The following is a 27,364-nucleotide window of genomic DNA, read 5'->3' on the forward strand; positions in this document are numbered from 1 at the left end:
TGCCAAGATTAGAGTAAATTAAAAATAATGCCATTAAATTGGATAATTATTTGGATTTTAATAAATATCAATAATTTACTTCTCTTCATCTTTCCACTATAGAAACAGTGGATAACTTAAGGAAAAACAATTTGATGTGATCCAGTGTATTTCAACACCGAATTTCTCAAGTATCTGTTTTTCTGTATTCCATTATGAATTGACCTTATCATTGCCTCTTGACTAATGTGTAGATAAGAACTCAGTAATCCACCAGTATTCACATTTCCTAGAATTATGGGGTCATCCAATCTAATCCTCTGCATTGCAGGAATCTCAACTAGATCATACAGGACAGATGACCATCTGCAACAATTCTTTTAGGTTAAAAAAAACTTAACATGTGTATTTTGAGAGGAAATACAATTTAAAATATGTATTCTTTTAAAGTTGTGATTTAAAAATAATAATCACAGATTAAGGTAGAAATAGAACAGAGGAGACTTATGGGTAAAGACATGCTAGAGTGACATGGAATGGCATCTCTACCCCAGCATCAACACTCAAACTAAGCTGAGTGAAAAAGAGTAGTGATCATGGCAAAAGAATAGAGAACCTATCATTTTGTGAAATAATCTGGATGCTGTGCTCAAATGGTTTTTCATGCCCAAGGTCCCAAGTCCAATGACTCACACTGAAGGATCTCAGGTAATAGGCTGGGAAATACCTCTCTGCAGAGACCTTGGCCAGCAGTCAAAATGACTGGCATCAGGGTAAAGGTAAAGGGACCCCTGACCATTAGGTCCAGTCGTGACCGACTCTGGGGTTGCGGCGCTCATCTCGCTTTATTGGCCGAGGGAGCCAGCGAGCAGCTTCTGGGTCATGTGGCCAGCATGACTAAGCCACTTCTGGCGAACCAGAGCAGCACACGGAAACACCGTTTACCTTCCCACCGGAGCAATATCTATTTATCTACTTGCACTTTGACGTGCTTTCAAACTGCAAGGTTGGCAGGAGCAGGGACCAAGCAATGGGAGCTCACCCCGTTGCGGGGATTCGAACCACCGACCTTCTGATCGGCAAGTCCTAGGCTCTGTGGTTTAACCCACAGCGCCACCCAAGTCCCGCATCAGGTTAGACCACTGGTTTTCAACTGGTGTGTTCCGGCCCATTATTGGGTCATGACTTGATAAGAGCATAAGAGGAACACTGGTGGGTCTCTCCAGGGCTAATTATAATTATAACTATAATTATACTCCACCCATCTGGCTGGGGTGCCCCAGCCACTCTGGGCAGCTCCCAACACATATAAAAACATAATAAAATAATAGTGGCAATCTGAACCAATATAAAAAGTCTCAATAACTTTAAAATCAACAACTTATATCAAACAAAGCAACATTCAACAATCCATCAGAATCTCATAGTAAACAGTAAAATTAAACTTCAGCTAATAATAATTAAACAGTTTACACTTATCAACCACAATAAAGAATTACCAATCTATAATCAGTAAAAATAACAGCAAATCACAATGCATAAAATACCACAAAACATACAAAACCATGTAAAAATATCAAATTGATAAAATATCCCTGAACTTCGCTCTTCTGCTGCTGCTGCTCTCAAAGTCATGGTCTGGGAAAGACTTCCAGGGCTGGAGGGTGGAGCAAGGCAGGTGGGAACGCCATTGCCTGATGAAGAACAGAAAGTCTCCCTCTCCTCACCTAGTCCAACATCCTATACTCCCAGTGGCCTACCAAATATCTCTGAAAAGCCCAGAAACAGGACCTGAGAACAACAGCCCCACCACCAGCAGCAACTGGTATTCAGAGACAAGCCGCCTCTGATAGTGGAAGCAGAACATAGTAGAAATTAATGGCTAGTAGCCATTAAGAGCCTTATCCTCCACAAAGGATGGATTGCAACAGCAGCACTACCACATACAAATATATGGAGGGGAAAGTAATGAGCAGGCTTCCAAACACATGTTTGGATTAAAGGAGGATCTGAGTCTAATAGACTGAAGACTGCTGGATTAGACAGATCAATGACCTGCCTTCATATAATGAAGCTCTTGCCAATTATCATCACAGTAGTCAGCTACTGTTGCAATGACTACAGAGAAAAGGTTTATTTTGAACAGAGTGCAATATAAAAGGGAACACTGAAAATGCTATTGAAAAATAATTGTTATGCAAACTACAAAAAGACACTAGTTTAGGAGATGAAGAGGTGCAATAGAGCAAATGAAAACCTGGATTAGTGTTTTCAAGAGGTTTCTACTCATAATTATAAAGAGTAGCTCAGTCCTTTGAAGAGGCCTCATCAAACTTGCAACAATGTACCTCTCTACATTACGAATGCCTACATCACACCAGGAAGTGCCCAGAAAACAGCACACGTCAATGTGATCAAGAATTCTTATCCTGGTTTTAAAAAGAGTAAAGAAAATTGAAATTGGGGTGGGAGTGGAAGCAGCCTCTCAAGTGCTCCACTTAAGACTCTTCTTGCTGGCATTGCTGGTCCTCCTTTATTCCCAAAAGCTTATCTCTCTCGCCCTGACCTAGCCACTGTGATCCACGCAACAGTCACCTCCAGACTGGATTATTGTAACTCGCTCTATGTGGGGCTGCCCTTGAAACTCCAGCGGGTGCAGAATGCCGCGGCGAGACTCCTTATGGGGTCTTCGCTGCGAGATCATATTCATCCGGTACTATACCAGCTGCACTGGCTCCCGGTGGAGTACAGGATGAGGTTTAAGGTGCTGGTTTTAACCTTTAAAGCCCTATATGGCCTAGGACCCTCGTACCTACGGGACCGCCTCTCCTGGTATGTCCCACAGAGAAATTTATGGTCTGCAAATAAAAACATCCTGAAGATCCCAGGCCACAGAGAGGTTAGGCTGGCCTCAACTAGAGCTAGGGCTTTCTCGGCCGCGGCTCCAATCTGGTGGAACACTCTGTCTCAAGAGACCAGGGCCCTGCGGGACCTGACATCGTTCCGCAGGGCCTGCAAGACAGAGCTGTTCCACCAGGCCTTTGGTCAGGGCGCAGCCTGACCCCCTCCTCTGGCAATCTGCACAGAATTCTGCTTAATTGGTTGCCATCAATTTGATTTTAATTTGATTTTAATTAATTTTATAATGAATGCTTTTAGAATGTTGGATTATTTTGATTGTTGTTAGCCGCCCTGAGCCCAGCTTCGGCTGGGGAGGGCAGGATATAAATAAAAAATTTATTATTATTATTATTATTATTATTACTTCAACTGTGTCATTTCTGGTTAAGTGGTGTCAACAACATTCTGGAGTCCCCAGAGCAAGACAGGCTATCAGACACATTTGCTCAGGAACTTACCACATTTCCTGTCCAGACCTTTAGTGCAGAAAGCAGCTGCTGTGCAATGAATGCAATGCAATGTTTTGCCTATCAATATTAATCCTTTCACCGTGGCTTACATGGATCAGGTGTACTGAATTATTAGCTTACACAACATGATGGTGATGATAATACCTGCATGTAGAACTGCCCAAAATCCAAGTGCACTTTTTTTTAAACAAAACAGGGAAACAGAAACTGGGTTAACACAGGGTTTACTTTCCTCATTTAGCTAATTTTAGGGCATGCCATACCACTGCAGAAGAACACAGGCAATTCACGTGCTTTTGGAATGTCCTGGGCCCTAGGGTATTGTCTGAAGGCAAATGAAGCTGCCACCCTGTTGGAGCTAAGCAGGTCTGCTTCTAGCCAGAATCTAGGTGGGCTACCTTGGATTCCATGAAAAAAGAAAGGAAAGAGGGGAAATGTAATTAAGTAAAATTAATAATTTCCCATTTTTAGTTTGAATGAAATCTGCCTTTAACGTTACAATTCTAGTTCTCCAAACAGTAATACCTCGGGTTAAGTACTTAATTCGTTCCAGAGATCCGTTCTTAACCTGAAACTGTTCTTAACCTGAAGCACCACTTTAGCTAATGGGGCCTCCTGCTGCTGCTGCACCGCCAGAGCACGATTTCTGTTCTCATCCTGAAGCAAAGTTCTTAACCTGAGGTAATATTTCTGGGTTAGCAGAGTCTGTAACCTGAAGCGTATGTAACCTGAAGCATATGTAACCCGAGGTACCACTGTACTCCTAGCATTTACCCCACAACAGCAGGAAGTGAATGAGTCCTGCATACCTAAGGCCCATGGTCCTCCCTCCCCAGTCTATTTCTAGACCCCCTTGTGGAACGTGCTCTACAGAATGCTGAGAAGGAAGGTGAACAGGGATGGGAGGGAGGGAACGATATGGGTTGCAAAGAAGGAGAAAGGTTAGCAGATTAAAAAAAAGAAAAAAGTCAACTTGTATGAGTTATGAGTCCCTGCTTCAGAGAAAGCCTCACTGTACTGTGCATCTTCAGGTCTATAGAAGAAGGCATTTGAAGAGGGATGCCATGGATATTAAAAAAACAACACACATCACATCTGCATAATATACAAGCAAAACATAGCCTGGTATCATACAATGTTGGAGGAAGAGTCAAACATATATGAGATGCTGCTATATTTGAACATGAGGAAATTTAACTTCCAACTAAATGAAAGCCATTCAAAACATTTGGTCAAACTAATTTATAATTCCTTCCATATATATTGCCAATTTAAAGGTTCAGGTTAAAGGTTAAAGGTTCAGGTTCAGGTTCAGGTTAAAAATATTCTAAGCTTTATGTTGCAGTTGTAAAGTATGTATTTCCCATTTTATTCTACTGAAGGTCAAAAGGCCCCAGATATAACATTATTTGTTAAAATAATGCATTATATTAATATGTATATTAATAAAATGTATTATTCAATTAAGATGTTTATTAATAAAATGCATTGATTATATGATGCATCTCATATAAGTATGGGCATCTAGATATGCATAGTTAAATAAAATAGGGAAAACTGATCCTAAGGATTGATGTGTACTTAAAGATCAATCAGCTATGGTCATAATTAAATCTGGACTCCCACTATATAGATATTACTAGCTCCATATCTATAAATTAATTTTTTTGCCATGACATATTTTATTATATTGGAGACTGTGTTCGTTCATCATGCTATATTCTAGAGCAAAGCACACACACTGAGAGAATGCATTCTTCAGAATATACTTCCAGGTTTTGCCTTAATGTTGGCCATTACTCTACCATTAATGGTTACAATGACACCAAAATCAATGTTTCTTGCCCTTTCTTCTGACTTGACTCATATTAATACACTGATTAGTCTCAGGCATATGGATAAAGAAACAAACTAATTCAGAGCCTAAGCCCAAGTGAGTCAATTGCAGTACTTACTATATCTCTGGTGGGGAAAGGTAGCAAACTATGTCTTTATGGCTATTTGAACTCATAATGTTACTTATGATTCTATTAATGCTATGCTTGCTAACAAAACTGTAAACTGCTTTAGAAGTTCTGCCTAAATATGGAATATACATCTTTTAAATCACCCCCATCACTAGAAGCTGTGCAAGTACCCATACTTAATGATTCATTTCATCCTCTCATTTTCTAACTCATGACATCTCCTCCTAGATCTCCTGTGTAGACCCAAATCCTTCAAGATCTATTGACAGAAAGCTGTATATAAATGAGTTAAATAAATCAAGACATCCCCATGGTGGCCACTGGCTTAATAATAGTTTGGAGTCAATCTGGATTTTGAATGACATCTTCTTGAAAATAACCAAGAGTCTTGTAGTATCTTTATTATTGCGACTAAAGACTATTAATACAGTCATCCCTATGGACCATGTTGCAGATGTACATGATAAGCTTCAGGGCAAAAAGAAGCCACATAAATTTATTATTGTTGATTGAAAACATTATTTTAGGTTTTGGGGCAGCTGAGCAATCATTGACTTATCAATATGGTGAGACGAGTATTTCATAGAATTGTAGTTTTGGAAGAGATCCCAATGGACATCCAGTCCAACTCCCATGCATTGCAGGAATCACAACTAAAGCATACATGACAGATGGGCTTCCAACCTCTACTTAAAAACCTCCAAGAAAGGAGAGTCCACTACCTCCCGGGGGAGACCGTTTCACTGTTGAACAGCTCTTACAGCATGGTTACTGAACTCTGGTAACAGGTCATCAGAAGAAAAGCCCTGCAGAATTAGGATAAGGGCTATGCAGTCCAGCATCCTGCTCTCACAGTGCCCAATCAGATGCATATGGGAACAGGACATGAGTGTAACAGCACTTCCCCCAGTTGTGGTTTCTGGCACTGCTAGCAGCTCCAGGAATCAGTGTATAAGGAGCATCTTCTATAATAATGTTTCCGAAGTCTGTGCATGTAAAAATTTGTCTATGTGAAAATCTTTACTTCTTAATCACATCAGTGACACAGACAGGAGCTAAAAGGGAAAGGGAACCTCTGAATAGAGACACATACCCATTCTCCAAAAAAGAAAATAATAGACCAGTGCTTAATGGAGAGTGAAAAGAAATTGTGGTATCAGCTTGCTTTGTCTGCCCATCTTTGCATGTCCGGAAGTTTTGAATATCAACCATGAAGCCGCTGGCCTATATGCTGCAGATTTCAAAATGACAACAGCAGTCACATTTCAGTCCAATAGGCTTCCAGTTACACTCTGCCTTATTGGAGGCAGCCCCCACGACAGCGAGATGGTTGGCGAAGGAAAAACAAGGATGATTGAGGGTAATTATCCCTGCAAATTCCTCCCAGGGATGGGGGTGGTGAACAGGCTTCATATACAGTATGCCTATGGCTTCTTTCTTTAAAGTTTTCTTCTCTAAATTTATGATTTGGCAACCCTCCTCTGAATTAGTTCAAATTATATTTGTACAAACAAGAATGGAAGAAATTGGAATAGATATAGATGATGATAGATAGATAGATGATAGATAGATAGATAGATAGATAGATAGATAGATAGATAGATAGATGATAGATAGATGATAGATAGATGATAGATAGAGATAGATGATAGATAGATAGATAGATAGATAGATATAGATGGATAGATAGATAGATGATAGATAGATAGATAGATGATAGATAGATAGATAGATGATAGATAGATAGATAGACAGATAGACAGATAGATAGATAGATAGATAGATAGATAGATAGATAGATAGATGATAGATGATAGATAGATAGATGATAGATAGATAGAGATAGATGATAGGTGATAGATAGATAGATAGATAGATAGATAGATAGATAGATAGATAGATATAGATGATAGATAGATAGATAGATAGATAGATAGATAGATAGATAGATAGATAGATAGATAGATAGAGATAGATAGATGATAGATAGATATAGATTCAACAATAACAATAAATCAGCAGTAACTAATACATCAATTCATTACAGTTGACCATCTTTAACAATAGTTAACAAACTACAAAACATCACTTTGAGTTAGTCAACTTTTCATATTTTACTTCACCTCTTTCTTAGCAAATCAGAAAGAAAAGACCAAAAGAAGAAAGTGAAAAGAAAATAAAACACCAAAGGAGGAGGAAGGGGAAAGAAAAGAAAAAGAAAGAAAGAAAATTAATAAAAAAAGAATTAAAAAAAATAAACACATTTGACTTCCGATTAGACTCATTGTATTATTATTTCTATTGTTCTTTCACACACAGTTCCAAATTACTGTATTACTTTCTCTATTCTTATCAGATACCAAAAACATTATGTTTCTTATTTTACAAGAATCATTCTAGTTCTGCCAGGAGATGTTTATTATTACAATAGTTTTCCAGATATTCTTTTTTTAAAAATTCCATTCTTTCTGTACCTTCTATTGGATTATAAATATGGAATAGAACATCAAACAGAGCTGTGTGTGTGAAAAAAAAGGAAAAAGGGAGGAAAGCTCTATTTTTCAAAAGGTTTATGATGGAAACTTACGAGTTGACTCTTCCCCATCCTTTATTATTTATGAAGTGAACTGAATAACGCTAAGAGGACTTGGAATTTAATTTAATTGGAAGTATAATTGCTCATATATCTTCAGTTAGAAGAAAGGATGAAAGGAGTCTGAACTGCCAAAGGAACTGATCATATTCTTTACTGAGTCATCTGCAGTTCTATAGACTGCTCTTCTTCCCAGGCTGAGAGGAAAAATGGTGACAACAGGTTAGCGTATTTACTGGGAGAGAGTGACTTTTGCAGCTGTTAAAGTTGCAAAACAGCAAAGTACGGGACGGAGCGATTGAGAAATTTCTGGAACAACAATGGGATATCAGCTCCACCCAAGGAATGATGGATAACACCAACAACCAGGGGGAAAGAAAGACATAACATCTTACAGGGACAGGAAGAAACACCATGGACAGAATAACTGCCACACAAAGGAAGAACAAGGATATAGCTTGAGTTCTTCACTTGTAGTTTTATAAATCATTTAATGTATCAACACAAATAGAAGTTATTAATATTGCAGTTGTTGTACAAGGGATTATTTTTTTGACCTGAAGGAAACTGAAATTAGTAAGATTTTGGAACGCAGAAATAAATAAAATAATCAAACCATCAAATCTAGCACAAGGGGTTGGGGGCACTTTATCTAAATTACAGTGGTACCTCGGGTTAAGTGCTTAATTTGTTCTGGAGGTCCGTACTTAACCTGAAATTGTTCTTAACCTGAAGCACCACTTTAGGTAATGGGGCTTCCTGCTGCTGCCACACCGCCGGAGCCAATTTCTGTTCTCATCCTGAAGCAAAGTTCTTAACCTGAAGCACTATTTCTGGGTTAACGGAGTCTGTAACCTGAAGCGTATGTAACCTGAAGCATATGTAACCTGAGGTACCACTGTATATAGTTCGGTATTTGAATGATAGGCATTAATAAGTGTATTTTAAGTTGGTATTGTTATCATGAGGCTATTATTGGACTGTAATTGAAAACTAATAAAAATTATGAAATAAAAAAATAAAAGGCCAACATCAACACCTCCCAGAAAACAATAACAAACTAAGGGGAAGTTGGAGACCTCAGAAAGAAAGGCTGGGTCTGAAACTCAAAGTGACTACATATCCACCATAGACTAGGACTGAAGAAAAGAGAAAAATAAGAAAGACAAGGGAGCTCACTCCTCAGCAACAGAACAACGCTTTGCATAGAAGTGACAGGCGTCTGACTGAAGGCCTTAGAAAGCCACTGCCAAGCAGTACTCAGCTACTGGGGGGCAAGTGTCACAGACTATCTGACTCAAAATCATGCAGTTTCACATGCTCAGCAAATTTTGAAGATCATTCTTCCCCACTGCATCCTGTTATCAAACCAATACAAAAGATAATATTTACCTTGTTAATGTCCACACATTCCAGTTTTGGCACCTCCGCTGTCTCTTGCTCCTCACTGCTTCCCTCATCTATGTCACTATCTTCATCCTGAGCAGAGTCTCTTTTCTGCTCTCCAGCGGAAAACCTGGCACTCTTTTTGTCCGTCTCCACCTCCGCTGGGTTCCCGGTCACAGTGACCTTTTTCTGCTCCGCACCGTCTTCATTCAGGAAAGTCTCTCCCGCCACACTACAAGAAGGGCTGTCAATCCCACTGTCCCTATTGGGAATTTTACCATTACTGTTCAGCTCCACGGATGAGTCCTTAGGTACAAGCTCTTCCGTGGGGGCTTTGCTGACCTGCACATCAGCACCATCTTCAGCGCTTGTGCCATCATCTATATTTAGTTCTTTAATTTTCATTATGTCTGTGTTAGACAGTTCAGTGCTACACAACACACCAGGTTCGCTGTCATCAAGCTCTTTATTTTCATTGGTAGAAGATGCAGTGGAACCTACCGCATCACAGATGCTTGGGCAACACTGTTTGGAAGAGTCTGTCTCAGGTTCCATTTTAAAAGCTAAGTTGAACTGGTTTCTTTGAACAGCATGGATGGGCCTCCTGCATATGAAGATAAAGACAAAGGCACTGGGTCGTTGGCATCACATACAAATCCACTTTGAAGCTAGTGCCCTTGGTTTAAACTCTTTCAGACCAGAGGCTATCTCTAACTTCATATTGAGTGAGGTGGCCTGCCTCAAGTGGCAAATTCTGGGTCTGTCGTTAAAAAGCCAGCCAATTGTCAAGCATTGCTTACCACTACTAAGTATGTCAGCTGAACTTTCTGCTTCATGCCCTCAAATGCTTTGGGCTGTCTCTGTAAGCTTCTTCTTTTCATTTATTTAAAACTACAACCGGGCACAGAAATTTCTTTAAAATATCTTTAAAATATAACAGGTGGCTGCCATAAATATTCATATTATATTAAACCATAATAAAATTCAGTTTTTAAAGGAAATGAAACCCACAAATTCGTCCTATTAAAAATTTAAGGGAACCATATTGAGGAAGTCACGGCCTTCAGCAAAGTCACTCCTAAATAATGAATAAATCATTTTCGGTTTGCTAAAAGACTAGCCAGATATATTTATCTTCATATTAGACTGCAACATCCCAAGAGAATGAAATTATAAAAGTAATTTATAGCATACTGACTCAACATTTTTAACACCAAAAAACAGTCCTATAAGTTCTCGGTTCTCTGACAAGTTAACCAGTTTTAAAATCAATCATGTCTAGAGAAAATCCGTCCAACCTAAATAAATCACTTGTTGTCCAAGCACACCTATGCCAGGACTGAATCGTTGTGTATGGTTATGTATTTATCCTTTTGGAACCTGGGCTGGCAGCCCAACATCATTTTTGCTGTAACCCTCTGTTGTCAAAAATATGTCATCACTGAGTGATTTACTTGTAAACCATCATCAATTATTAGACACATTTCAAAACTCTCTACTAGGTTTTAGAGGGACTTGGCTTAATTGCTGTTGGAATTAAAATAGACACACCATTTTATGTATTTCACATTTGTGACTTGTTATACTTTCATTCTGCATTGTTAAAACATATTTTCCCCTCCAGTTATTTAAAGATGAGAGGATAGCAAAAGTAACCAAAAGTACTTACCTAATACTTTCGAATTTTTCAATGAGTCTGTTAATGTCTGGTGAGGTCTGTGTTGTTTCTTCTTCAAGCACTGGGCTTCTTGTTGACTTGGGATCCGCTGGCAAAGGCCTAGATGGTGCTGGAGGAATCTTCTCGTGCCCGGCAGGCTGGAGATGAATAGGTTTTGGAGGTACTGAAAACAAACACAGTGAGAGAGAGGAATGGTCCGTCTTTCAGCAACCAAGCCAATTGCTCCACCTCTACAAAGCTGAAAAGGCCACTGCTTTATTATAGTAACACCAATGTGGCGCCAGACTGTTTTTATATATAAGAACAATTTGTTTTAAGCCAAGACTCACTGGGCTTCTCTTTTGCATTTTGGTAGATCTTTCAAAGACTGACGGAACGTAACCACTTCCTTGTTGCTAAACAGGATGCATAGCACACATAGACACTGCATTTTGCAAAAGCTCTACCACAACCCCCAGTCTTGAAATGAGCATTTTCGGTAGTCGTGATCCAGAACTTTGAGTTCTTTTGGATTAAAGCACTGAACAAAACTGATAAGAGTTAGCAGAGATTTTTAAAGATCTTCTCTCATGCCTATTCTTCTGGAAATTCAGAAAGCAAATCAAGAATTGTCCGTATTCCTTTCTTTTTCCTTCCCCCACCTCTTCAAGGTATAAACTGCAGAAATTTCCTTCCTCTTTTGCTGCTGCACTAAACATGCTACTGTAAGAAAGCACTTACCAAGTACTGCTCTCTACTCCTTTGGTGGTGGTGGGAAAGAGCATTAGTCCTACTGCAGCAGTCTTTTGGAAAATGCAGCAAGCCATGCGAGGTCCTCATATTGTTCACAAGTAAATAGTAGTTTTTCAAGCATGCAAGCGGTAACCCATAGCAACAGGGTTCATGTCATCTCACTGTTCCATACAGCCAGAAGCAACTTAACTTAACCGGCCTTTAAACTAGATACTGTAAAAATGGGGCAATTAACTCCAGTTGTTCACATCCTTCAACAGTTGCTGGCAAAATAAGCTCAGGTTCAGACTGCTTAATGAGGAAAAGTTTAAAATTTCGAACCTCTCTCTAAAGCGTGTTGGGTTCAACATTTAAAAAAACCATGCACTGTATTTTTGTATAATATCATCAACATATATGACACTTTACAAAGAAACATATGCAAAACAGAGGAATTTAAATAAAATGTTTAACTGAGTGGGAAACAACAAAATAAAACATAAAATGTTGTCAGCTTCCTCTTAACTTGAAGTAGGTGAAGGGTGCGGCGGGGGCGGGAATGGGACAAAAGTGGCTAAAATGGGGGGGGGGGTTGGAAAACTATTACGTTTAAACACTTACTGGCACTGTAAGTGCTAAGGTATGAATATATCACCTGCAATGGACAAAGCAAAGTAAGGTATAAAAATCGATGTCCAGGAGGAACATTTTGCATTGCAATTTGTCAGATAACCCATTAAAATATATGTTGGAACACTGATTTCTGCCTTAGAGGAGTTCATTAAAGAACATCAGCTTACAATACATCATTTTGGGGTTAGAATCCATCAAGGGGTCTGGTTTCCAGGTTCAGAGGGAGATGGTTATTAGTCCCAAATGAGCATGATCCCAGGTAAGGGCCAAAAATGGCAGCCCCTGGGCAGAAGGTGGTCACATGATAGGCAAGGGGTAAAGTTCCATTTTTTTTCCAGCAGAGACACATCATTAATTCAACCTGTATTCTAAGAAAGAACATGCCAGACCTAGAGATGGTAAAAGAAATGTGTGGTTGTGAGTGGATGGAAGAGCTTCCAGGCTGTATCCTGTTAAAGGATATAATTTGATTATTAATGATCCAACCCATCTTTTTCTATATATACAGGCATAGAAAACAATTTAATACATCTTAGAGATTGTGAAATTTAGACTGCATACACGCTATACCTTCAAAGCACATTCCTTCCCTCAAACAATTCTGGGCACTGCAGTTTATCCCTCACTGCCTTGCAATTCTTAGCAAACTCTTAACAAACTACAGTGCTCAGAATTCTTTGAAGGGGAAAGATGTCTTTTGAATATGCTTTAAAGGTATACTGTGTATGCAGTTATACATTTTTCATACAACAGATCCCAGAGAAATCTCTTTGGAATGAACATGTTTTTTTAATATATATTTATTACCCTTAGACTGGATTTCAACTGCTAACATGTTATTTCAATTAAATTTAGTATGCTATACTTTTTTAGTTCAGAAGCAGCCATTCTTCATGATTGTTCTGGCCCACCTGCCATGTGCAAATGTCCCTATCCCTGCATTTTTTAACGGAAGAGAATGGCAGCAAATTAGTCTATCATACAGAACATGCCTTCGAGGTGAACAATGGGCCAATGGTGCACTGCAGAGATGGCAATAAAAATCAACACAAAAAGTGAAACCCAAACAGTACCTTTCTGTTCCATTGATATCAACCCAGTTGAAGTAATGAACCTCTGTGCCACTATAATGTGCTTCAGATCAAAACTTACACCACTTATGCTACTTTCTGAATAGCCTTGTGAAGTTCATCCCTCACAATTATTACTATAATTATTATTAAATTTCTTTACCGCCCTTCATCCAAGGATGCAGGGAGGTTCACAATATAACACCACAAAAATACTAACACAGTAACAAACAAAAACAATATCCCACCTAGTTATAGCAATCCATACATGGAAGCCCTCTAGCTCATATAGCCTCTAAGAAGGCCTGATAGGGTGGTCATGCATCATTCAACACATTTTTTAAAATAACACCAATAAATTACAAACCTTGGGGTTTTGGCAGAGAATGCTTTTTGGCCAAATGGCATTTGGTTTTGGGCTTTCTTCCAGGCTGAAGAGTGCACTGAATGGGATCCACACGCTGCAACTCACTACATGTTTCCAGCACTGTCCTTGAGTCAATGTGACATTTGACTTGAAAAGAAGAATGAGGGCAACCTGGAATAAATAAATGAATTTGTATTTACTTCCTCCTTTTGCTAATGAGTAAGCAAAAGACTCTATCACATGAACTGCTCTAATGATTGACACATATACTTCAAAGTCATCAGTTTAAATCCATCCATCCCTACTGTCATCATGCAAAGGATGGCTGATGACAGAAAGATAACAGCTTCCATGAACCATTTTTCAAGAAGGGTATTACATAATCTGTGTTGAGGTTCTTCTACAATCAAGTGGTGTATACATTTTAGAAATAAACAAATAATCCAAATCAGGGCTGTGGAAACTGTGACCCGGAAGGCATGATGTTGGATTGCAATTCCCATCAGCCCTAGTCAGCATGACCAATTGTCACGTATGATGGGAGTTGTAGTCCAGCAATGTCTGGAGGGCCATAGATTCCTCACCCTTGCTCTAAATTTATTAAAATATTCTAACCTTGAATGACTGTGGGGATACCCATATAATTGTAAAAATATTTTGTGTGATGACAGGGGCCATGTCAACCCCCACCTCTGATGTCCATGTGCTGAAAAATTCAAAATATTCTATAACACACTATCAGGCATTAGTAATAGTTACCAGTTAGGTATTATCAGGAGCTGATTGGTCATTTAACCAACTGAGCTGGTGTGTTTGCTCATTCAAAGTACCAGAAGGAAAAGAAAAACACCATTATGAATATATACGCAATCAGTGTTGCATTTCAGAAGTTTTGAGGATCTGCCCTCTTCCTTAACCCAGTATGGTTAATGTTCACGAGCAACTCAAAAAGTAATGTTATCCATATTTTTACTTCAATTTCGAGAAACTGAAAACAAACCCATATGCTCCCTTAAAAGGACCAAGTTGAAAATAACATTACAGCTCTATGTGGTCTGTCTGCTGATCTCAAAGAGTCAATAATAGTGATAAGTGGCCAACCAATGACCACAAAAAACCCAGAATCATAGAATCATAGAGTTGGAAGGCACAGCAAGGGCGATCTAGTCCAACCCCCTGATGTAGGAATCTAAAGCATCCATGAAACTAATACCCTGGTTCATGCAAACAGTGTAATGTCACACACACACACAAACAAACAAACAAACAAACATAGATGTTCACACACACCCTTCTGTGAACTCTGAAACCACAACTAGCCAAAGTTCCCATTCACAAAAAAGTAACTGCAATGTGCCATGTGAATTCATGACTTAGATATTACAGTGGTCATTTATCTCTCTGCCTCTGTCTCTCTGTCTCTCTCTCATTCTCAAGTGTTACACACTTGTTAGTCAAAGACTAAAAAGAATCGCAGTTGCATATCCAGGCTGAAATGCAGCTAGAAGGTGAGGAAGAGAGGAGACCAAAGGAGTTGTGTGTCCACTCCTGGCTTCATGAGTGCAGTCACAGCACACAGCACTTGCCAGATGAAAGGGGGGGGGGAGAGGGGCCTTGGAACTGGGTCTGTGTGATCACTCAGCAGAGCTGCAGGCTGAGCGGAAGGGTTTGAGCAACCATCCCTGGACTGCTTATTCTCAAGACTGAATCATTTCAGGGTGTTTGTGAAATAGTGGTTCAATAGAGGTAAAACCATTCTTTCATCCTTCTACTTTTAAAAGCATTATTTATTTCTAATACTTCCTTTGGCAATGCAGCCATATATCACAAACTGATAAAGGCGGCATTTTCTGGGATGGTGCAAGCTAACAGCTCAGTTGTTTTAAATGGACCTCATCAATCCACATCAGCTAACAATCTTTCTCAGAGAATGCAAAGAACACGGTTCAGTGAACTCCTAGTTGATGATTAAAAAGCCACTTCCTTATCAAAAGCCACCACCTACGTCATAAGTGAAAACAAGAAACAAGCAGTGCTTTTAAAAAAGAAAAACCCAACATCATGCAATACAAGCAAGCTACATGGTACACTCTTCCACTTGTTGTTGTTTAGTCGTTTAGTCGTGTCCGACTCTTCGTGACCCCATGGACCAGAGAACGCCAGGCACCTCTGTCCTCCACTGCCTCCCGCAGTTTGTTCAAACTCATGCTGGTAACCTCGAAGACACTATCCAACCATCTCGTCCTCTGTCGCCCCCTTCTCCTTGTGCCCTCCATCTTTCCCAACATCAGGGTCTTCTCCAGGGAGTCTTCTCTTCTCATGAGGTGGCCAAAGTATTGGAGCCTCAGCTTCACAATCTGTCCTTCCAGTGAGCACTCAGGGCTGATTTCCTTCAGAATGGAGAGGTTTGATCTTCTTGCAGTCCATGGGACTCTCAAGAGTCTCCTCCAGCACCATAATTCAAAAGCATCAATTCTTCGGCGATCAGCCTTCTTTATGGTCCAGCTCTCACTTCCATACATCACTACTGGGAAAACCACTCTTCCACTACCCCCCCCCCAAAAAAAAAACCCTTATGGTGACATTATATTGATATTAACTACACTAAAAATATAGGCACAGTACAGAAATAAAAATTCCCAATCCTGTCCACAGGTTCACAAGCTAAAATGCATGAGACAAATAGCAGGAGCACACCAATAACAAAATTATTGCCCCTTCTCTTCTGGGCTGCCTATGGGACAAGTATAGCACAAACTCTGAAAGTGGCAGACAGATGGTGGAAGGACCCTGATGGGAAGGGAAGCAGAGGCTCTCATGTAGAGAGACTAGGAGAGGAGAGGAAAGTTCCCATGTGAGAGCTGGAAAAACCTGCCTTTTCTGCAGGGGATTAAGAGTTAGTTTTGTACAAAGAGAAATACTGTATATGCATCTGTTGCAATGCTTCTGAACTTCACATATACTGCTGTTGATTTCCCCCTCTATTAAGTTGTAGGAGTTTGTTGTTAAGAAATGTGTATTAGCCTGAACCTGAGAAAAACATGGAATAATTCATGCTATTTTACTGGGTTTGTGGAGTTTATTGTTGGGGTGCTGGTGCAAATAATTTTACATTACTGCTTACTTAGTATGTTTTCATTATGTATTATATATTATCTACTACAGTGGTGCCCCGCAAGACGAACGCCTCGCAAGACGAAAAACCCGCTAGACGAAAGGGTTTTTCCGTTTTGGAGGCGCTTCGCAAAACAAATTTCCCTATGAGATTGCTTCACAAGACGAAAAAATCTTGCATCTCCCCGCGGGTTTTTTTTGCTTTTTTCGCCCTTTTCCTAAGCTGCTAAGCCGCTTATCAGCTGTTCCGCTGATAAGCCGCTTAACAGCTGATTGCTGGAAGCCGCTTGACAGCTCTAGCACTAATCCGCTAAGCTGTCAATGGGCTTGCTTCGCAAGACGAAAAAACCGCTAGACGAAGAGAATCGCGGAACGGATTAATTTCGTCTAGCGAGGCACCACTGTATTATTTTTTTACTATGTATTGCTTATTATTTTGACTTGTATTTACATTACTGTTTTAATTTTTTGTATTGTACAGCTGTTATATTAAGTATTGGCATACTGTACGTTGCTTATCATGTTCATATATTGTTTATCATGTTCTATGTTGCAAACTGCCCTATGGCCTTTTGGCAAATAATTGTTTGGGGGTGTGGTGGGGACACAAGTTCACTTAAATCATTCAGCTAAAATAACAAGAATCAGTCAGTGAAGACAATGATACACTTTGATCACCACCAGAACTTTAGACAAACACAAAACTAAATCATTTTGAAGGCTTTGGTATTTCAATCATGAAGTTTATTGGAAGGATTGGTAAGGTTTTTATTCAAATCTCAATAAGACAATTTCTACTCTGAGGTAAATGCCAATGCCATCTTGTTTGCTTAAGTGTTCTCTTTTATTTTATTTCAGCACAAAAGGTCATTGGATCCAAGTTTACAATCATTTTAGTTAAATTAATGTTTAAAAACATATATTTAAGACTTCATGCACTATTATTCTGAAATGTATTGGGAGTACAACATTAGTTAATAAAAATTTGTATAGCAATGCCATCATGCCAAGACTGAGTGCCATAATAATAATAATAATAATAATAATAATAATAATAATAATAATTTATTTAGTTATACCCCCACCCTTCTGGCTGGGTTCCCCAGCCACTCTGGGCGGCTTCCAACAAAATGTTAAAATACAGTAGTCCGTCAAACATTAAAAGCTTCCCTAAACAGGGCTGCCTTCAGATGTCTTCTAAAAGTCTGGGAGTTGTTGTTCTCTTTGACATCTGGTGGGAGGATGTTCCATAGGGCAGGTTAAATTCCAGTCCTGAATTAGGAGTTCAAAAGGGATATGCAATATAGCCCTACTATTATGCTAGTAAAAACAGTGAAAATCAGTTCAAAAATAAGACAATTAAACATGTACATAAATATATACATGTATATTTTGAATATTGCAACCAGGGATGGAGGAAGAATTTGCAGAACCTTATTCCAAAGCCTTATTCAATCTAGGAAAATCATGATTCAGACTGGATCATGAGTCCACTTTCGTCCTGTGGATACCATTACAAGGTGGTAGGAGGGCTGCAGCACTGCCTTTGTCCATTCCTCACTGCTTTTACAAAGCTCCAGAAGTCACCCAGTCGCTCACAGCCTTGTGTGGTTAATGTGCTGGGCTCCTTGCTGCTGTGTGCATTGAAAGGAATTGAGCAAGTTCCCCTGGGAGCGACGGCACCTGATGACATTCTGTTGCTCTCAGAAGAAGCTGTATTAGATAAAACATGGCTGCCTCCATGTAAAAACTGAGGGCTGTCATTATTTTTACCTTGTATGAGATCCCTCTGAGAGCCAGCGTGGTGCAGTGGACCTGGGAGACCGGGGTTCATATGCCTGGCCATGAAGCTCACTGGGTGACCTTGGACCAGTCACTCACTGCCTCGCAGCCTAAGCTGCCTCATAGGGCTGTTGTAAGGATAAAATGGGGAGCAGGAGAACTATGTATGCTATCTTGAGCTTCTTGGAGAAAGAGGCGGACAGAAATGAAATTAAATGCTTGGTGCCACCTGTGCTGATAAGGTACTATCCCATCTAATCAGCCCATTCAACAATATTATCTGGTTCATATCATATGCTATCTAGCCATGGGAACCAACAACCACAGTTAAGACAAACTGGCCTTATCGAAGACATGTAACTATGTCGCACAATAGCAAGTAACTCCTCACTTACAAACACTGTGTAGCCTGGCCTGAGCTATTGAAATGTCCCCTATTTGGGATGTTGCGTTTTAATTCAGCTAACCTGGACACTCACACTTAGACCACACATCTGAAAACAAGAAGCAAGAGTGAATCTGTCAATGGGAACCAAATCATCTTAGGAATTAATATTTTGTTTCCAAATGAAGAAACTCTTTAGGACTGGTTAGATTTTTAAATTAAAACTATTTTTTTAACAATTCCAGTTCAAACAAGGTAACTATAAACAGTCAATTAATAAAGCAATAGAAGTTGACCACTTAGTTCAGTGAGGCCCCATCTGCACTATACATTGAAAACACTATCAAACCACTTTAAACAGTCATTGCTTCTTCCAAAAATTCCTGGGAAATGTAGTTTGTTAAGTGTGTTCTGCGCATTCTTAGGAAACCCCTATTCCATTCACGGAACTTCCATTCCCAAAGTTCCCTGGAAAGAGGGACTGACTGTTAAAAAACCCTCTGAGACCGATAGCTCTGTGTGGAAACATGGGTTTCAAAAATATGCATCACCCACCATTGTGCTATCATATAGCTGTTCCTACACTATTCCCAGTAACATATTCAAATTTCAGCATATGTTGCTAGGGCAGATCACATAGTTACATTTTACTCTAGCGATGACTGCAACTTCAAGGCTTTAAAAATGTGCATAATAAATGTAAATTTAAATATAGTTGTTGCAAGTACTTGTCCACATTACACTGAAGGAATTAGCAGAAGCAGAAAATGATTAGTGCCAAGAGTTGTTCACAGTAAAAAAGGCATGTCCTCAGCTACTGCCTAAAACTCATAAGAGGAGGTGAAAGCCATATCTCAAGAGAGAAGGGCGTTTGGGTTGTCACAAAGAGAGTCTTAGCAAGCTGTATCACCACCAGATCTCTCCTCCCCCATAGATGGGCAGGTCGATATGGGAGAAGGTCAGGGTGTTTTCAAGTGCTTGCAGCACTTACTAAGTACACCAGGAGCACCCAGATATCAGGAAGATTGTGGGGTGGAGGGAGGGGTGGTCAATAAAAGCATTCCAGTACAATCTGTAGTTGCACCTTTAATGGTGAAAGCAAGCCAGCAAGCAATACTTACGTGCGCTTCAGTTGTTTCCAGATATAAAATGCATGCTCCACTGTGAACTTTCACTTCACCCGCTCCCAAAGAGACATCTCGTTTCTACTTCTGCTTTGCTCTATGCACTACCTTTGCATTTAACAGGAACTGAGCTTTTGTAAAAACACATGAACTGCAGTTGTCATAGCAAAGACTGATAAAAATCAACCCGCTTTGTATCCCTGAAGAACTTTGCTTAATAAATAAAAGGATGCTATTTCATGTTAAGGAGAAGCAAATGCTGTTTAAAAACCATTTGTTTTAAAACAAAACATGGCTTACACAATACACTAAAGTAGGAAACTAATATTTTTGTAAGGAAACCTTCAACTTTCGAGATCAGCTGGACAGAGAAAATGGGAGGCTCAAGAGAAGCACCACTGTTGCTTAGTGAGATAGGATAATTATAGACCAAGCAAGAAGTCTTTTGGCATGCATCAGTATCATAATACCTTTCATAAAAGCACCAATGTTTTAATTTCAGCTACTGACAGAGCAAAATTATCCTTACTGATAAAAAAGTTGACCTAGTTTAAGATGTATAAAGGGAAAGTACAGTAGTACCTTCTGGGACGCGGGTGGCGCTGTGGGTTAAACCACAGAGCCTAGGACTTGCTGATCAGAAGGTTGGTGGTTCGAATTCCCACGTTGCTCAGTCCCTGCTCCTGCCAACCTAGCAGTTCGAAAGCACATCAAAGTGCAAGTAGATCAATAGGTACCGCTCCGACAGGAAGGTAAACTGTGTTTCCATGCGCTGCTCTGATTTTGCCAGAAGCGGCTTAGTCATGCTGGCCACATGACCCGGAAGCTGTACACCGGCTCCCTCAGCCAGTAAAGCAAGATGAGCACCACAACCCAGAGTCGGTCACGACTGGACCTAACAGTCAGAGGTCCCTTTACCTTTATCTTTACAGTGGTACCTCGGTTTGCAACCGTTTACAACCACATCAAACCCTGAAGTGTGTGTCCCTTTTTGGGGATTACAACCCTTTTTGGGGGGATTACAACCTTTTTTTGGGGGGGAGGCCCCACTGGCGAAAGCGCGCCTTGGGTTACAACCTGTTTTGGTTTACAACCGGACCTCCGGAATGGATTGTAAGCATGCCCAGACTCACAAAGATTAAGTGAGAGAAGAACTTACTAGAATGTATCAATAAAATGTTTCCATTAAACAAGAAAACAGAAACTGTGTATTTCAAGTAGTAAAACCCATCACACACCTTGATACAATTTATGTGTGTATATCAAAAGAAAAAAATTAAAACTATCCAGGTCAGGGAGCAAGGTTGTACACACATGGAAACTGAGTCCTTTCCCCCCCTCGACACAGTCCACACACAATCTAGATCCTTTACCTATTTTTTGCTCCTAAAGAGCACTTCTTAAGAATCTGATTTCATTACAGGAATAAAAACTCATTGCTAATTGATTCTGAATTGCCCTGCAGTGTCTCCACTGAAAACAGATGGGGGCAGTTGTGGCAATGGGACCCATGCCAAATGGCATTGTGGGTCAATGTATACCAAGATCACAATCACACTTCCTTCTTTGTTTACCTGAGAGTTGGGCACCAAAGGAAAGGCATGGATACCTAATCAAAGGCAGGGATTTCAAACGCATATCAAGTAACCACAACCACTCTCGTGGATGGCAGGATCTAGAATCAATCTAGATTGAAAGCAGCACGTTGAGGGTGAGCATGAATGATTCTGCATAGAGGGAAAACTACATTGCTGTGCTACAAACAAGCATGCACACAGCCTAAGACAGAGGGAGGGAGGACTTATGGGCCCATATGCATTTTGGGTTGATGGCTGCCTCTCTTAGTTGATGGGATCAGGGTGCGCAGTTAGTGCACACCAGAGACAAGCTCAAGCACTGGGAATAAAGTAGAAGTCTGTGAGTTTGGGGTGGGGATGGGAAGGAAGCTGTAAAAGTAATCTGCCTCTGTTTGAGATTATGCCTTGCATAAGTGGGAAGAAATGGGGAAGAAATGGCAACATTGGTGTATTTGTCTAGGTGGTCCTAAAGAAAGACTTTATAAAGATTGTTTCTGTTCCATTCATAGATTAAGATTTGTGGCTGTACCTAGAGTTGTAGCTGGACTCAAGGGATGCATTGGGCTGGCCAGAAGACCATTTTCAGGACAAGAGAAAATATGGTGGTTTAATTTGATCTTTTTGGGAGTATGCATTGAAACCCTTTGCGCAGCAGCAGTAAATCAGTGCAGATATGAAGCTTCATGAAACCCTTGGGTCAAAGGGCCACCCAGGAAAATGTATAGTTTCAGGTTGGCGACTGTGCTTTTGGACACTTATTTCCAGGAACTGTTTCCAGATTTGGGGACACTGTTCTGCTCTCTGCAGTAGCATATTAGTATGCTTACATTTATTAAAAATATAACTTTGCAAGGGATTGTAACTGATGAGATTTTGTGGGTGTATTTTGGAATGGCAAAGAAAAATGTTTGATGACTGTGACTGATGTCCTTCTTCCAACAGAAACTAAACCCAGATAAGAATTGCACCCCTGAAACCTTCCCCCTACTCAGACCAGTGTGGTGATTATAAACATATAATTTTATATCCCGAAGATACATCGTTTCTCTGTATGTTATTGCTACCTAAGCAATCTGATCCCAGTCTTCATTTTAATGTGGAGGAATAATCTGCTCATAGTATGAATGTATTTTGTTATTCAGGCCTAAATTTCTTCTCTTCATAATCATCTGTGCCACTGAGAAATCTAGCAGCTGCTCTGGCCTTCCATACTGAGTTTACATACCACACTTCTGACTGCAGAAATCCATTGTTGTGACTTTAAGTATGTTGTCCAGAGCACAAAAACAGCTCAAGATAAATGAGGTCTGCAGTTAATTAGACAGTTGATTTTTGCATGAAGGTGCATCAAAGCTCCAGAACTATCAAGCCAAAGTACAATCAAACATAATCATTTGACAAAGGCATCCAAGGTGCCTCTAATATCAACACTGTACATTCATCACCATATTTGGAAGGCAGCTGTGACTAAGGGTTTACTAAAGGGAAGGAGTTGGATTGGAATATAGAGGAAAAACATACATCCTTTGGCAGAAACTATCTGACTTTGTCTCTAAAGACTAATTATGCATCTTGAAACGAAACCACTGGCATGGTAATATTCCATGAATACAAAGAAATTACTTAGAGAAAAAGCAAGTACATTTCCTATTCACTGAGTAAACTGGGTGAGAACAAAAGAAGACCTGAAGATAACATAGCTGGGGCAAACAGCTTCTCTTTGTGTACCCGGAAAAGGAAACATAAAAACAAAAAAACAATAATACTCAAAAGAGATCAAATTAAAAACAAATCCACCATTTACCTAAAGTTTCCAAAGTTCTGTTAGTTTATATTAGATGACAATCTGATTCCAAATTTATTTATTGGGAGCCTTTTGGCACTTTAAAGAATAACGGATTTATTGTTGTACCAACATATGCCTACTTTACCAGATGCATGAGGTAGAAAGATGGCGGAGAATTTCATTCTGTTTGTTCTTTAATGCCAAACTACCTAATTTGCACTTATTGTGCTTTTCCAAATGTGGGGAACACGATCAGGCTAAAAGAAAGCAACAATAAAAGCTCTATGTATTTCAATATAATGAGGCAAAACCAGAGCCATGAAGTTATACTCAATTAGCAATACTCCAGAGACAGGAGACAGAGACAGGGAAGGGCAGTCTCTCAGTGGTACACCATTTCTTTTGCATGTAGAAGATCCCAGGATCAATCTCTGGAATCTGCAAGCAGGACAGGAAATGTCTCATGTCTAAAACCATGGATGAGTACCAGAGGAAGCCAACCTTTTTATACGTACCGCCCACTGATGCATCTTTCTTGATGGTAAAATTTCCTTACCGCCCACCAGTGCTTGATGGAAGGAGGATTTTGCTTATGCTGTAGAACCCCCTACCACCCACCTAGAATCTTGAAACGCCCACTAGTGGGCAATAGGGACCAGGTTGAAAACCCCTGGTGTAGACAGTACTAAGTTTGATAGGCAATAATTCATAGAATCACAGAATTGCAGAATTAGAAGGGATACCAATGGTCATTTAGTCAAGGCCCCTACAAAGCAGGAATCTTTTGCCCAACGTGGGACTCTAATATTTATTTATTTATTTATTTATACATACATACATACATACAGTGGTGCCTCGCAAGACGAAATTAATTCGTTCCGCAAGTTTTTTCGTCTTGCGAGTTTTTCGTCTTGCGAAGCAGGTTTCCCATAGGAATGCATTAAAAATCAATTAATGCGTTCCTATGGAAACCGCCTTCAGACCAGGTCCGGGACACTCTGTCCCCCGACCTCTTCTAAAGGCTGAGGGGGGGGACAAGGGCTTTTCTTCCCACCCCCAGCATTTTAAAAAACCCCGGGACAGCATTTTAAAATGCTGGCGGGCGGCAGCGAAGGCTTCGCTGCCGCCCGCCAGCATTTAAAAATCGCCCCGGGACAGCGGAGGACTTCTCCGCTGTCCCAGGGCGATTTAAAAGCCCCCGGGAAGGCAGGCAGGGGGGACAAAGACTTTTCCCCCCCGCCAGCCTTCAGAAGAGGTCCTGGACCTCTTCTGAAGGCTGGCGGGGGGCAAAAGTCCTTGCTCCCCTCCGCCTGCCTTCAAAAGCCGTCCGCTCTTAAAAGCCCCCGGGAAGGCAGGCAGGGGGGACAAAGACCTTTGTCCAGGACCTCTTCTGAAGGCTGGCGGGGGGCAAAAGTCTTTGCTCCCCCGTGCCTGCCTTCCCGGGAGAGCGGACAGCTTTTGAAGGCAGGCGGAGGGGAGCAAAGACTTTCCGCTGTCCCGGGAAGGCAGGCATGGGGGAGCAAAGACTTTTGCGAAGCAAGCCCATAGGGAAATTCGTCTTGCGAAGTGCCTCAAAAAACGGAAAACCCTTTCGTCTTGCGGGTTTTTCGTCTTGCGAGGCATTCGTCTTGCGGGGCACCACTGTACATACCCCACCCATCTGGCTGGGTTTCCCCAGCCACTCTGGGTGGCTTCCTACAAAAGATTAAAAATACATTAAAAAATCAGTCATTAAAAACTTCCATGAACAGGGCTGCCTTCAGATGTCTTCTAAATGTCAGATAGTTGTTTATTTCTTTGACATCTGATTGGAGGGCGTTACTCAGGGCGGGCACCACTACCAAGAAGGCTGGTTCCCTGTAACTTCACTTCTCACAGTGAGAAAACCACCAGAGGGCCCTTGGCGCTGGACCTCAGTGTCCAGGTTGAACGAAGGGGGTAGAAAAGCTCCTTCAGGTATACTGGGTCGAGGCCCATGCTCTGCCAATTGAGCTATCCCAGCTCAATATAAGGCAGCTTTCTATGTCTATTTTCCACAAATACTTGTGCATTCCAAGTGCCTTATAGAAAATAAACAGTCTACAACAACAATACAGTCTGAGAATAGGGAACTCTGGGCTTCCGGTTCCTGTCCTGCGCCATGGCGATGGTGATGGTGATGGCTCTCAACATCAGAGAGGCACAGGCTGAAAAAAGGGGATGGAAGGGGTTAAACCGTCCCCTATAAACCTCTCAGGGTACAGAAGGTACTGGCAACCCACCATCGTCTCAATGGCTCGCCCCCACATGGATCAGCGCAGGGACAGGTGGAGGCACTAGGTGCTACGCACTTCGCCCTGATGCGAAAGCCCTCCAAATTGCCATTGGATACTGTGATGTTCCTATGGACCCACTGAAGTTCCTATAGAAATTATAAACTTGGTTAAGCAGTGCCCACAGATTACACAGCAAGCTAGAACCAAGCCACATGTGTCATCTTTTAGAAGGTGATGGTTCATGACTCATACCGTCTTATGACCACAGTTAATGAGCTCACCGCAGAGAATGACAAGATTTAAGAAGGAGGTAAAGTAAATCCAACACACATAACTAAAGCCTTGGCAGTCAGGATTTTTTTCCCCTTCAAATGAGAACTCATCCAACCTGCATTCAGGTTGGTGAGTAAGAGCCAAATCCTCTACACGCAAAAGAGAGTATACAAGTTACTGAAAAGAGGAGTGAACTACAACGTCTAGACATTTTGTGTCACAGCACCAAGACATTTTAGATCAGATTTACACAAAAGTGTAGGGATTAGCTGCAGGTTCAGAATGCTAGCTTACATTTTGAGATAACTATGCTTGCTAACAGTATACCATAAGACAGCGATGGAAAGCCTTTTTGTGTCCACAAGCACATTTACAAACTAGAAAAGCTGCCATGGGTACCACACACACACACACACACACACACACACACACACATCACAACCTATTCTATTAGCTACAATAGAATTTTTCATTCAAGCCAAATTTCAGTATTGGGAGAGACCCTGTATTAGCAAAATCATCAGGTTATTTTTGCTCACTAGATTTTTGTTGCATTTCATTCTTTCAACTGGAATTTGTGGTCTGTTAATGCTAAGTCTAAGTGACAACTGGCAAATCTACTTTGTGATGTATTTTAATATATTTTAATCTTTGATTTATTGTCTCATTGTGAACTGACCTGCCATTATTGATGTGGGAAAGTATAAAATGTTTTGCAGTATTATTATTACTGTCACCCCTTTTCAGTTGTTCAGTAGTACTCAATGTGTTCAAAGTAACATGAAGAAGAATATGGGACTGTCACACATTCATGCTTTTGTACAGCTGTAAACCTATGAAAACACACAGTGTTCCCAATTATGAGGAAACAAGCACGACATGTAGACAGGTTGCAGAAACGCAAGCAAATGTGTGCATTGCTAGGCGGACTGCTGCAGAGATGCTTCCTCCACTGATCATGCATCACACTGCCAGAACACATGAAAAGGCCTTATGTGGCATCACTAGGCCCATTCCAGGCAAAGGGAAATATGGATACATCAGTTACCTTTCAGTTGCTTACACGTTCTTCTGGGAAATATGTAGGGCTGCTCCACTTGCTACATATATCCAGTGAAGAGTATTTCTAAATGATGAGTTTTCTTTTCTAAAAGGATGGTACAAATATATTGTCCTATTCATCTAGTTCCTCAACAAAGAGATGTGCAAGCCCCACCACTACTATGATGGTGCCAATGCAAACAAGAAACACGTCAGCAGAGAATAGTGTACATATGCCTGAGATTGTCAGCGCTCCAACAACAAAACAACGA

The 27,364-nt window shown here is 40.5% G+C and overlaps 1 protein-coding gene across 3 annotated transcripts in view; it reads right to left on the reverse strand.

Annotated features, from left to right (window-relative positions):
• FGD3 (FYVE, RhoGEF and PH domain containing 3) overlaps nt 1-27,364 on the reverse strand; it is a 99,839-nt gene that overhangs the window by 36,182 nt on the left and 36,293 nt on the right. Inside the window, exons 1-4 of one of the 3 annotated variants that reach the window (XM_083727021.1) lie at nt 20,158-20,273; nt 13,756-13,926; nt 10,966-11,137; nt 9,303-9,900 (exon numbers count right to left, since the gene is read on the reverse strand). In XM_083727021.1, coding sequence (XP_083583147.1) covers nt 9,303-9,851 — 549 coding nt within the window. In that variant the 5' untranslated portion in view covers nt 9,852-9,900; nt 10,966-11,137; nt 13,756-13,926; nt 20,158-20,273. Of the gene's footprint in view, nt 1-9,302; nt 9,901-10,965; nt 11,138-11,303; nt 12,148-13,755; nt 13,927-20,157; nt 20,274-27,364 lie in introns of those variants that run through there. The other 2 variants (XM_083727020.1, XM_083727022.1) reach the window with 2 other exon arrangements.

Source organism: Podarcis gaigeae (assembly GCF_964106915.1).
Source record: "Podarcis gaigeae genome assembly, chromosome: 2".
Classification (NCBI taxonomy): domain Eukaryota; kingdom Metazoa; phylum Chordata; class Lepidosauria; order Squamata; family Lacertidae; genus Podarcis; species Podarcis gaigeae.